We start from the raw sequence: 13,409 nt of genomic DNA, 5'->3' as shown, positions 1-13,409 counted from the left end.
GTTGATATGAAATGTGTTGTCTTTACTAATTTCTAATAAATGATTAAATGAGTGACATAACACGATTTACTATTTAAATATATCGTATTAAGATTTGAAAATTTGACCTGTTTACCTTAATGAGCCATGTTCGAATTGACTCACATAATTAAATATTTATGACTTGATAAGATATGAATGCGATTGGTGAGTATAAATTGCCACCTCAAAGAGAATGGATTAAGATCTCCTCAAGTTGTTACACGAATTTAAACATCTTGAATAGAATAGAGAAACACAGGTAGGCTCCATAATATTCATGGAGTACTCAATACTTTACGATATATGATCAAAGAGTAATGTTAGATATGATACAATCCTGTAGCTTGTAAATCCCACACACTTCATTTAAAAGTAATAGGCTCTGATTAAAAAAATAATTTTTCGTTTGAAAGAAAATCAATCATTTCTGATTGATGAATATCGTAACATTCATTCTGTGTTTATTTCTCTTAGGCCCTCGAAATCCTAAAAGATCTTCCGCTTATAAATAACGAGGGGTCAGAAACTCCCTATATTTTTCCTCTTCTTGGACTAGGGGTGGGGACAGGGTGGCAACACGGAACCTTTTCCAACACTGCAGAGGCCTGGGTTCCCAGTGAAGCTCCCCTTAGATAGAGATTCCGGCACAGGGCCGGTTAACTTATTGTAAGATAGGTCGAGTTGGGTTAGTTGGAGAGACGAAAAAGTCTTCGGAATCTCACCTGAAAGTTGGTTGTGGGAGAGATCAAGAACTTTAAGAGTACTCGATAGAGACCCCAAAGAAGATGGGAGTTCACCAGAGAATTGATTGTTGTTCAACAGGATGGACTGAAGTGAGGTAGCTCCTGAGATATCGGCCGGTATCTCACCCGATAAGCTATTGTTTCCGAGGAACAACTGCCATAGAGACTTTGCGTTCTTGATATCGGAAGTGACTGGGCCTCGAAAATTATTTGACGCGATATCGATTATGTTCACCTTCGGCAATCCCCAGATTCCGGTAGGAACAGTACCCGAAAGCAAGTTCTTGCTCACTCTGAAACGAGTGAGGGTTGGACAGTTGGCGTAGTTGGCTGGGATTTCACCGGTGAATTTGTTGTCGAGCATGAGAAGCATTTTCATGGCACCTTGCTTGCACATGTCTGGCGGGATAGGACCGGTCAAGTGGTTCTCGGAGACGTCGATGAAATAGAATTTTGCGAAAGACCCGAGCTTTTGAGGCAAAGGACCGGACAATCCGTTGGTGTACAGAGAAAGGTTTACCAGCTTCTTGAATTCACCGAACTCCGGCGGTACTTGCCCTGTAAGATTGTTTTTGTAAAGTTGCAGACTCACCAGGTTGGTCGAGAACCTCAATTCGGACAGATCACCTTCGAGATAGTTCATAGAAGCATCAAAGTTCTCAAGCTTCGCGAGGTTTCTCAGGCCGACGGGAAGTTTTCCGGTAAACGAGTTGTTGTAGAGCTCGAGCTGCCATAAGTTGACGAGGTTCCCTATCTCTTCCGGAATCCCTCCGGTCATGTTATTGTCGGCAAGCTCCAAGTTGATTAGCTCTCTGAGATTTCCAATCCCAGCTGGGAATGTTCCTTGGATGTTGCAGTTGGAGAGGTAAAGCCAATCCAGCTTGGTTAACTGCACCACCTCACTTGGCAATGGACTAGGACTTAGAGGATTATCTCCGAGGCTAAGCCGGATTAGACCTTTCATGTTTTGGAGCGATTTCCACGGGAAAGTTCCCGAGAATCCGCTGTTGTTCAGATGGAGATACCTTAATTCTGTAAGAGAGGATATGTCGGGAACCGCACCGGTGAAGACATTGTTTCCCAAATCCAAATACTGCAATTTCACGCACTTGTTCAAGTCTTTCGTGATCGGACCGTGCAAGAGGTTGAACCCCAAGGAGAGCTTTTGGAGTGATCGGAGCTGACATACGACGTCCAGAGGAAGAGTTCCGGCCAAGTTTTGGTTTGAAAGCTCGATTTCTGTAACGGAGCCCTCCGAGTTGCATGTGATTCCGGCAAATTTGCATACGGAAACGGTGGATTCCCACGAATTGAAGACTCTGGTGTTTGATTTCTGAAGCGTGGACTTTAGGTTCGTGAGGATTTGAAGCTCCTCAGATTGGACAGTGCATACAAGGGAGAGGAGGCAAAGGAGACCGAAAGAATAATGGAGGTAATGCTCGGAAGCACGCGTCGATGACATGTCGTATGGCAGCAATAATGGCCAAGTACGTGTTTGTAGTATTTGTTTTTTTCCGTATTTTTTTGAATGTTTTTGCTTTCTATTTAATTGTCGAAAACAACGATTTTAGTGGCATTTTGATTTCGAGATTAGCGGGTAACCACAAGTAATATTGTTGGTTGATTTCAAACTGATTTTTGAAGTAAAAAGTAAAAATGAAACAAGGGAGTTATGGAATCAAAAGGGTCATGAATAGAAGAGGTCAATATCTAAAATTGGCATAACAATTAGAGTAAAAGGAAGAAGCCAAATCTACAAAAATAGTTGAAACTAACAATTAAGTAGTTGTGCATGCTTAATTAAAGGGCAAAGAATGGTTCTTTGTGATTTTGCTAGTGCCTTTGTATGGTTCTATAATTACTGTTGTAGATATATATATTTATATATTTAATCTTGGAGTCTATATTATCTATGGATAATATTTAATATTCTAGAATCATACATGCTCATAGTGTATCTATTTTTTTTTTCTAAATTATAAAAAATATTTTGTAACACTCGGGCCAAGCACAGAATCCATGTTCCGATATATATATATATTTTATGGTTAATATGTTTGGGAAGCCACTTGAGTTTTAGCGACACTACAACAAAATTAAGATTTAGTGACGTTTTAGAATTAGTGACAGTCCCTAAACCGTCACAAAAATTAGTTTTTGTGACGGTTTATACAAACCGTCACTAAATCTAGATGAGAATTCGTTTAACATTCGAATGTAGGAAAATTTACGTTCGAACGTTACATGAACGTTCGAACATTAAAGATTTTTACGTGCAAATGTAACATTTTTTTGCGCCAACGTTCGAACGTTAATCAGTGATGTTCAAACGTTGAGTGATGTAAGAATGTTAATCAGTAATGTTTGAACGTTAATCAGTGACGTTCAAACGTTAGTGGGTGAAGTTCGAACGTTAGATATAATATTTCGTAAATATGACTATAATTTAAATTTTATGTAGTTTTTAAATAAAATAATGCATCCCTTGTGAACAATTATTACAAATTTAAAGAGATTGAAATTTGAAGCGCAATGATTTAATATTAAAATTGGATAAGTTAACTGTAGTATATAATACACTATATTATATATATAGTCTAGTGCTATATACTATACTATATAAGTCTAGTGCTATATACTATACTATATATAGTCTAGTATATATTATATAATATATATAGTATATATATATATTCATTATATATTATATCTATAGTCATTACATATAATATATTATATAGTTAATATATATAGTATATATTATAGTATATAGTTAATATTATATATAGTTAATATACTATATATATTATTTATAATAATAGAGTACATTTCTTTCACATACGTTCGAACGTTAGTGGGTGAAGTTCGAACATTAGATATAATATTTCGTAACTATGACTATAATTTAAATTTTATATAGTTTTTAAATAAAATAATGCATCCTTTGTGAACAATTATTACAAATTTAAAGAGATTGAATTTAAAGCGCAATGATTTAATATTAAAATTGGATAAATTAACTGTAGTATATAATACACTATATTATATACTAGTTAAGTATATAATATATATTATATATATAGTCTAGTGCTATATACTATACTATATATAGTCTAGTATATATTATATAATATATATAGTATATATATACTCATTATATATTATATATATAGTCATTACATATAATATATAATATAGTTAATATATTAATATTATATAGTTAATATATATAGTATATATTATAGTATATAGTTAATATTATATATAGTTAATATATTATATATATTATTATATATTATTTATAATAATAGAGTATATTTCTTTTATATACGTTCGAACGTTAAATTTTAACGTTCGAACGTTATTTTTTAAACATTCGAACGTATATGCATATACGTTCGAACGTGAAAAATGCGAGAAATTTTTCACTCATTTTTAAATAACGTTCGAACATTAAAATTTAACATTCGAACGTTACTTTTTAAATGTTCGAATGTATATGCATGTATGTTCGAACGTGAAAAAATGCAGGAAATTTCCCACTCATTTTTAAATAACGTTCGAACGTTAAAATTTAACATTCGAATGTTACTTTTTAAACGTTCGAACATTGCTTTTTAAACGTTCGAACGTCATATCAAATCAGAGTGATTTTAATGAAGAAACACACAGGAGGAAGCAGAATAATTTCTTCTTCTTCTTCTCCCGTGCGTGAAAGAGAGAGTGAGAGTGAGAGAGAGTTGTGGGTTAGAGAGAAAGTGTGTGTGTTAGAGTGAGAGATGGTTAGAGAGAGAGAGTAGAGTGAGAGATGATTAATATTTTTGCTCTCTCCATTGATTTTGGTAAGGAAAAACTTTTTTTTCCTTTAAATGTTTTGCAATTTTATGATATTTATTTTGTATTTTTTTTAATATATATATGTCTTTAACTAACTAGTGTTGTGGTTTTTTTGAAGGATTGGTTTTGTGACTTGTTCAAAACTTGTGATTTGTAAGAAGATATTGTGAGTGATAAGTATATTTCTAAACTTTATTAAGATGTTTATATATTTTGTTGTGCTTTTGTTGTGGATAATTATGAATATTTTGATGTGTATAATGTGAGTTGATTGTAGATTTTGAAGGATTAGATATGGGTATAATATTGTGAGTTGAGTAGTGAATTTTGATTGTATATATTGTGAATATGTTTTGAATTGGATATTATTGATGAATTAGAATGAATTGAATTGTTTATGTTGACGAATTAAAAGCAAATATTTGTGATATGAATTATGTAATATGATGAATTAAAATGAAAAATTGTGTTGTGTGTATGCTTATTCTTAAAATGAAAATATAAATATTTGTGTATATTTATAGATTAAAATAAATATGTTTTACAATTGTGTATGTGGATTTGAAGTATATGTTCTGGTTATTTTTTTGTAACTATGTTTTGGTATTTGTGAATTAGTTATTATTGTGCATATGTATATGTGATTTGTGAATTAGTTTAGTTTATGGGAAATATGTTTATATATTGTGAATTTGTGTATTACATTATTTATTAAAATTGTTGAGAATATGTAAAATATTGTAAATTTAGTTGTGAATATGTTTATATATTGTGGAAATATATGATATCATTTTGAATAAATTTGTGAACTTTTATTGAATATGTTGGGAATAATTTATTAAATTAAGCAACATGTCATTAATTTAATTTTTATTTGTATTTCTTTTAAATGTTACTTATTTTGCAGCATTTATTTTTTATCAAATGAGTATATGAGATCAAGACAACAAAAGTTGGAGTCTCTCTTAGAGCAACAGTCTAATTTAAAGATACGTTTGCAAGAGCAACATATAGACCAGGAGGAAAGAATGTGCAGTGAAGTTTAAGAACAAGTGTAGAGGGAGATGAGAGTCCAAATAGGGCGTGTTATGTCACTACAGTAGAATCGTGGTGGGCAATGAAAGAAGAAGAAATAAAATCAATTCAGTTTTCTCATTGTATATAACTTTTAATATCTAATTTTACAACTATATAAAACATTGTTAGTTTATAATTTGATGGTGTAATATGATGATAACATTTGTATATTTTTTAATTTTATGAAAAATAGTATTTTTGATCTATACGTTCGAATGTATATAACAAACGTTCGAATGTTGGTTCACGTTAGAACTAACGTTCGAATATAATTACACAAAATTACGAAATAACGTTCGAATGTACAACCCAACGTTCGAACATATGTACTCTCAAAATGAACATAACGTTCGAATGTTTAAAAGATTTACGTTCGAACTTTTTGTTTGACGTTCTAACGTAAATATGATACGTTCGAACTATAACCAACGAACGTCAAATTTTCTCATTTGAATGTCAATCAGTTGGGTTAACGTTCAAACTCTCTATTGGACATTCGAACGTTACATTTTGTGACAGATTTTAACTGTCACAAAAAATCCCACGTTCGAACGTGACATCAAACGGAAGATCTCCAACCGTCACTAAAAATATTTTTTGTGACGGTTGAATAGTAAACTGTCACCAATTGTTTTCTGTGACGCACATTAGGTGACGATACTCGTGACGGTTTCGAACTGTCACCAAATGTCTTTAGTGACATTTTAGTCATTTTTTGTGACGTTTTTCTCTATCACAAAAGACCAATTGTGTTGTAGTGCGAGCATTTCTGAATAGGCTATGGGCTCGAAATTTTTTTGATGAAATATAGTTTTTATCGAGCTTGAGATTTATGTTAAAATCTTTAATGGACCAAGCGAGTTCTATTTTTTTGGAAATTGGCCAAAAAAAAAAAAAAATTATGGGATTAGTTGTTTTTTTTTTTTAGTAGTAGATTTGCAGACTGCTTAAGAGACCCAACCCTATTTTAAGACCCAGACCGGTTGCTCTAGTTAGACCCAACGTCCAAAATTTTTAAAACTCCCCACCACGCACGACTCCACACTCATGCATGCATGCACGTTTCTTTCATTTCCTCTTCTAGGCCATATATATATATACATACATATATCTTGTGCCTTTGGAAATGGCCTTAGTACCGTCACTGCAACTAGCCACAAGAATCACCCAGCCTCTCCTTGTTCAACGCCAAACCTCCGCCCAGACTATCCAACGCTGCTGAGTTTCCCTCCTGCACAGCGAAATCTACCAACCCACTGCCCAACCAACGCGAAACCACAGCACCACCACCGCCAAGCCTTTTCAAACCACCAACAGCCTCTATTTTAACCAAGAAAAACAAAGCACAATTGCACTCTCAGCCCATGCATAGCAAAGGCTAAGTGACGCCACCGCACACTGCGATCTACTGTCGCAAGAACCATCGTTGATCTTTAGTCTTGCTTGATCGTCGTCACCCTCATGCTGTCTAGGTATGTTCACACTGAACTCCCTAGCTCCATTTCATCTCTTCGTTGCTCTCTCTCTCTCTCATCAGTTTCTCTCTCATTCCCACAGTGCCTTGCTTCTCCCTCAGCCACCTAGACACCTCTCTATTGCTACTTCTCGATGAGTATCTCGCACTGTTTCTTGTCTGGTGTTTCAAATCTGAAGCTTTGTTTGTGGTAGCCATCTGGGTCTGTCGAGGATCATGCTAAGGATCCTTAGCCTTAATTCTAGACTTTCCATTTGCATTCTCTTTGAGCCACAATTGTAGCTTCTAGTTTTATTTAATTGATTCTTTCCATACTTGTAATTACCGTATTCGAATATGTAACTGTGCATATATATATGAAATCAACTCACCACTAAAAGTGTGGTAGTTTTTCAAACACTCTCATGGTATCAAGAGCCCATAAGGATTAACATCCCTCTCACGATCTTCTTTCCCTTTCTATGGTTGCTGAACCCTCCTCCACTCTTCTCCCATTCAATACCCTCATCCACATAGTTACCATCAAACTATCCTCTTCCAACTACCTCCTATGAAAAATCCAATTGCTTCCCCTTTTATAGAGTCAAGAACTAATCGGCTATGTGGATGGAACTACAGAAATACCACCCCATTTCACCTTTAAAAATTCTCAGACACCAAACATCAAACATGTGGCCAAGTCAGCCTTGATTAGGCGAACGTCTTCTCCCAGCGAACCACCCAAGCCCTCGAGAAGGAAGGATTCAGTATCTCTACCAAAGGATGGAGCGAATAGAGAAGGAAGTGAGAGGCACTCGTTGCTGCTGGGTAACAAAAGGGTATTGCCCCTAGAGATAGTGACTGGCGGGATCTCTGGGAAGGGCGAGCTGGCACCCTCCTCATTGCAGACTTCCTCGTGGCAAGGGGGTGTGCCCCCAACCACGCCACCCAAGTCTTCAACATCTCGCAGGTCTTTTGTGGGGGCGGAAGCTCTGTCCACCCCACCAGTAGGAAGGACACTTGCTGTACCTTTACAAACATTCCCAGTCAAGGAAGGAATGAGACCTCCCATCACAAGTGGACAAACCTCTTTGCCCATGGCAGGGTCCAAGTTGAGGGCAGCTGCAACTTCAGCATCCAGCTCACCTTCCCCTACCAGGTCTTCAAAAATGGGGAATTCAAATATGGGACTAGATGCCAGGGTGAGAGCCTATTGGGGGCTTAAGCTGGAAGGTGGCTACTAGATCTGAGAGGGCCAAACTAGCCAATCCCTCAACGTCTCCCAGGCCAGGAGAATGCAACCGCACGAGAGAACCGCCAGGCATAGGAAGTGTAGTGTAGTAGTGACTGGTGGGGTATGCGCTCGAACGTGGTCACCCTTTGAGGGTGCTAGAGTTTTTTTTTGCTTGGGAGCAGGGAGAGAGGCGTCCTCGGCATGAGCGCTTTTCTCTTCCTTTTCTTTCTCCTTTCTCTCTTTTTTCTCTCTCTTTTCCTTCTTCTCCTTCCTATCTTTCTTGCTCCTCTTCTCTTTTTTCTCTTCACCTTCTTCCTTTTCAAATCGCCTCTTTGTTTCCTTATTTTCTTGAGCTGCTTGATCATCGATCTTGCCTTTCTCTGAAGATTGTCAAATTTAGGTAAAGGAATTTATGCCGAAATCAAGAATGAGCACCCCTAAACATGGAAGTGGTTAGGGGACATTAGGAATCGATCAATGTGGGCGGGCATTAGCAAAAAATCAGTCCAAAGCTGGTCGGGATGAGCTTGAGCCCAAGAGCGCACAATTTCAATTCAGGTAAGATCCTGAATTGACAAAAGCTTCATGTTCTCCAACAAACTCTTCTTATCAGGAAGGGTGCTCCAGATCTCCCTAATTGGAAAATTTCTTAAAGGGACTTCAAGGGTAGGAAACTCCCAACCCTGGCCAGTGATAAAGAAAAATATGCTCGTCCAGCTTTTGGCATTCGAGTGCCGAGTCTCAAATCGAGCCAACGTCTGCCCTTTATCTTTTTTGCGAAAGCTAGCTAGCAACATAACCCTTGGTAGCGGACCTCACATTGTAAAAGGACAAAAACTCTTGAGCAGTTAAGTAGGGTAAATATCCCTGAGGAGCTTCAAGATCATACGAAAAATAATGCAGGTGCAAAGATAAGTCCTCAATGTAAAGGGATGGAGTTAAATAGGTGCCAGATTAAGTACATCTAAGATGTCATGGAGAGAGCGACAGAATGGGAATCCCAGCCCATGAGACAAAAAGGATGTGGTTAGAGTAACTTTGTCTGCGAACCCTTCGTCATCACAGCACCTAGATGGAGGAACCTCCAGCACTGCATCTTTAGGGATGCAGAATTTATCCCGAATAGTTGGGAAATTCTTCTATCTAAGGGCTAAACGCCACCCATACCCATCAAAGACTGGGGTGTCTGTTGCTGGGGAAGGTTGTGCAGAGTTGCCACCATATTTGGCCATGGAAATTTGAGAGAGAGAATGGAAAGAAAATGAGGAAAACAGGATGGGTAAACGCCAAGAAACAAGAATAGGAAGAAAGCACGGACAATAACGGGAATAAGGAAAGGAAGTAAGTAAGGGGAAGAATAGGAGAGATTGGTAGACGAGTATTTAAAAGGGGCGAATATGAAATGCCAGCCGTAGGCATCATGACCTGACACTAGAACAAAAAAGTAACCGTCACACGGAACCCTTACCAATGCTATGTCAGCAGTAAATCATGAGGGACTATTTGATTTTTGAAAATGTGAAACAATGTAAAAAGAGAAATGTGAAGGGACAACGAGGTACTTAGCGGTTTGCAAATGGGCTAGGGGTTGCTTAAAAATGGGGCTTGAAATGGGAAGAGGGCCCATAACAAGGTACATACCAAGAAAATATATGTAATAATAATAATAAAAATGTGTTTGTAAAATTTGTCAACATAAATTCCCCATGCCATGGAGCGAAGAGAATTAGATGGGTAGTTGGAGGGCTCATTTTGTATTTAAGCCCAATATAAAAACCCTCTGTAAGTAGGCCTGAATTGAAGAGCATAGGCCCAGCAAGGATCTGCACACTTCATGCTGCTTTACTTGGGATTGTTTTTGTTGTTTAGAGATGATTTAACTAGATAAACACAGCACATGATAGACATCACATGAAGGTAATCTCATATAGTGCTGATCTAATCCAACAGGAACCCTCTATATATACCAGGTAACCCCAAAGATGATCCATCTTTGAATTCTGAATTACTTGAGTAATATATTTACTGATTTAAGCATTAGAGTGTTTACAAGCATAGCACGCTGGAGCCTTCTTTATATTTACAGGTGAACGGTTGCATTTGTGGTGGTGGGACATGTTCTTAACAAGCAGTTATGCATTTTATAGATGCATGCATGCATATATGCATTACAAATAGCTTTGGAGGGCCAATTGTGAGACGTTGATTTATTATGGGTAAAAAACTAGCTTCCATTGGGATCAGATAGTTTGGCCACATGCATGGTCTATCGGATCCTTCTCGCAGATCAACTTCTGGAATAAAAGTTGATAACTTTAAGCTTGGGATAACTAGCTTAGATTGAGCTAGTACTCATGATCTTCACATTGGATCAATCATAAGCTCAGTTTGGGTTGATAGATGAGGTTCTCAACATACTTATCTAGACAAAAAGAAAAAAAGATAGTTGGCTATTTTCTTTTTTTATTTTTTTCAACAAAAAATGACTATTCTCTCGTGATAGATTTGGGATTGATAATTAATAATGCTTCTCCTATCATTTAAAAAAATTGAAAACAATTATTCGTTGCATATTCATGTGGGAAGGAAGGGAGGGGGAAGGAAGGGGGAAGATCATCACTGCAATCAATGCTGCATGTGAGGGATGGGGTGGGGAAGGTCAAAAGCCACCGGTGAAGTTGGAGGGGTGAGGACACGATTAAAGAATTTGTGGGAGAGAGGAAGGGGAAAGGAAGGGGGAACGTATGAAGGAGGAAGGAAATGGGAACATAATTCGGGGGAGAGAGGGAGGGGAAGAAGAACGGTCCGCATTTGAGTGCATATGTGTCTTTCCTGCACCTCCTATGTGGTGAATTCGTATTGGATTGTGTAAAAGCAAATAACCCACCCGACCGGCCTTGAGTTTTTCCCACCCAATATTCAAGGGTAAACTACTTGACTCTGGTGGGGACAAGGAAGGTTGGGCTGGATCGACTGATTTTGGAAGCCCGCTGCTAATGGATTCTTCTCTACAAAGTCAGCTTGGATGGTGATCTGAGAAAGGGAGCCTACTATTTGGTGGGAAAAGTGGGTTTGGCATAAACTTTTGTCGAAAGTGGTTTCTATTTTCATGTGGCAAAGTATGAACAAAGGTCTACCAATAGACTCCAATATTCAGAAGATGAAGATAGCCCTTGCTTCCAAATGTGTTTGTTGTTGTGCCCCTACTCTTGAAGACCTGAACCATGTGTTACTTGATGGTGAGGTGGTGACTCATTTGTGGAGCTACTTTGTAGGTATCACAGGGATGGGTAGGCTTCTTGCTGGGGTTGGGTGGAACAGATTGCTTGGTGGTTTAGAAAGGCGAGCCTAGCCTCCCAATTCAACTTAATGATTGGGCTTCTCCCTTCCCTCATTAGCTAGTTCTTGTGGATTAGGCATTGCAATGCATGCATGAAGGGTATGGTGGAATCAGGAGCGGCTACTGTTTTCAAGATTAAAAGTTTTCTGGCTGAGAGATTGATGGCAAAGCATGATCTATCTTTCATAAAACGATCCGATCCATATGTATTGCAGTATTTAGGAATAACTTCACTGCCTATTAAAAGACCGAAATACCTTATTCTAAAGTGGCTAAGACCCACCAAAGGCTATGTTAAGCTAAATATAGATGGGATTAGCTATAGGAATCCAGGCCCGAGTGGAGGAGGAGGGACTATCAAAGATGAGAATGTGAGTTTTGTGACTGCTTTCTATAGGCACTATGGGACTCGATCCAATTCAGAAGCAACATCTTTTGCTCTAGTAGATGGTTTGAAACTTTGTAGGTAGCTAAATTTGTTTGAGGTGGAAGTGGAATATTATTCCAAGGTGATTTGTTCTTGGTGGCAAAATGACTTCGAGGCTATCTAGACAGTGAGGGATGCATGGGATCTAGCAAAGGCCTTAGCTAACCTCATGGTTATTTAGGTACATCATACTTATTGTGAAGTACTCAATCAGGTGGCAAATGGATTAGCAAAAATTGGAGCTAAGGGGCATTTAACTGATATCTTGAAGATTCATGACCTTCCTTGCGAAGTTAAGGGGATGTTGCGACTTGATAAATTAGGCCTTCCATATTTATGTTGTAAATGAAGTGATTGTTAGTCGGGTTTTTGTATTATCACGGTATTCCTCCGCCATAAGTGATGACTAGTAATAAATTGGGGCCTCGTCCTCTTTTCTTTTCTTTTCTTTTCTTTTTTTTTTTATTTTTTATTTTAAAAAGAAAACTACTTGACTCTATTGCATCATAAGAAAAAATCAATATTGAAGATTAATTTCTAATTTGTTCCTCCTTCTTGGGTTTTCCCTCTAACAGATTTCCTTACATTAATTATTCAACTAAAAAAACAAAGAACTAGAAGGGTTTCTAGGCATGAGATTTGTACAAATTGTCAAAAATCAACCAATTCCGTTAGAAATTTAAGCAAAGCCAAATCAAACTCAATTAATCTAAATCGACCAAAGAAAAGATTGCATGAAATATCTCATTACAAGAAAACCTGCAAATTCATCGCAAAAATTGTCTAAAATCGACACAAATAGATTTTTTCATCGATTTCTCATTCGCTGCACGTTGGATGTGAAAGAAGTGAGGCAACTGGTTAACTGCTAGATTATTGAACAATATATTCAATATCAGAATAAATTAGATCTCAATGATCCCACGAGAGAAACTACGTACCTACTAGATTATTCAACATGCAATATATTCAATATCAGAATAATTAATCCAATGGCTCTTTTCAGTTTAACAACGAAGATCTCAACTCTTGATCCATTTATGGAGGAAAAAACAATTTCCATTAATGCATTTCAACTTTAATTTCTTGTCATATCCCCGGCCAATCTCAAGGTTCAGGAGTTGAATTCATTCTTTCTATCAACTATATATATATAAAAACTAAAATTAATAAATAATCATAACAGAAATAGAATTGAGCAATTTTTTATTCAAGTATGTTGTATTTCAATATGATAGTATTGCGACCTCTGCGACATCAAAGTTTTTATAAAATTA

General features: G+C 37.0%; 1 protein-coding gene across 1 annotated transcript; it reads right to left on the bottom strand.

Annotated features, from left to right (window-relative positions):
* Window positions 1-281: 281 nt before the first annotated feature.
* Window positions 282-2,276, bottom strand: LOC122297454 (receptor-like protein kinase 7). Its single transcript, XM_043107506.1, has one exon. The coding sequence runs from the start codon at window positions 2,224-2,226 to the stop codon at window positions 574-576; it is 1,653 nt and encodes a 550-aa protein (XP_042963440.1). The 5' UTR covers window positions 2,227-2,276; the 3' UTR covers window positions 282-573.
* Between the last annotated feature and the right edge of the window lie 11,133 nt (window positions 2,277-13,409).

Source organism: Carya illinoinensis, chromosome 15 (assembly GCF_018687715.1).
Source record: "Carya illinoinensis cultivar Pawnee chromosome 15, C.illinoinensisPawnee_v1, whole genome shotgun sequence".
NCBI lineage: Eukaryota > Viridiplantae > Streptophyta > Magnoliopsida > Fagales > Juglandaceae > Carya > Carya illinoinensis.
Note: the sequence above shows the minus strand (reverse complement) of the source record. Positions and strands in the feature narration are given on the sequence as shown.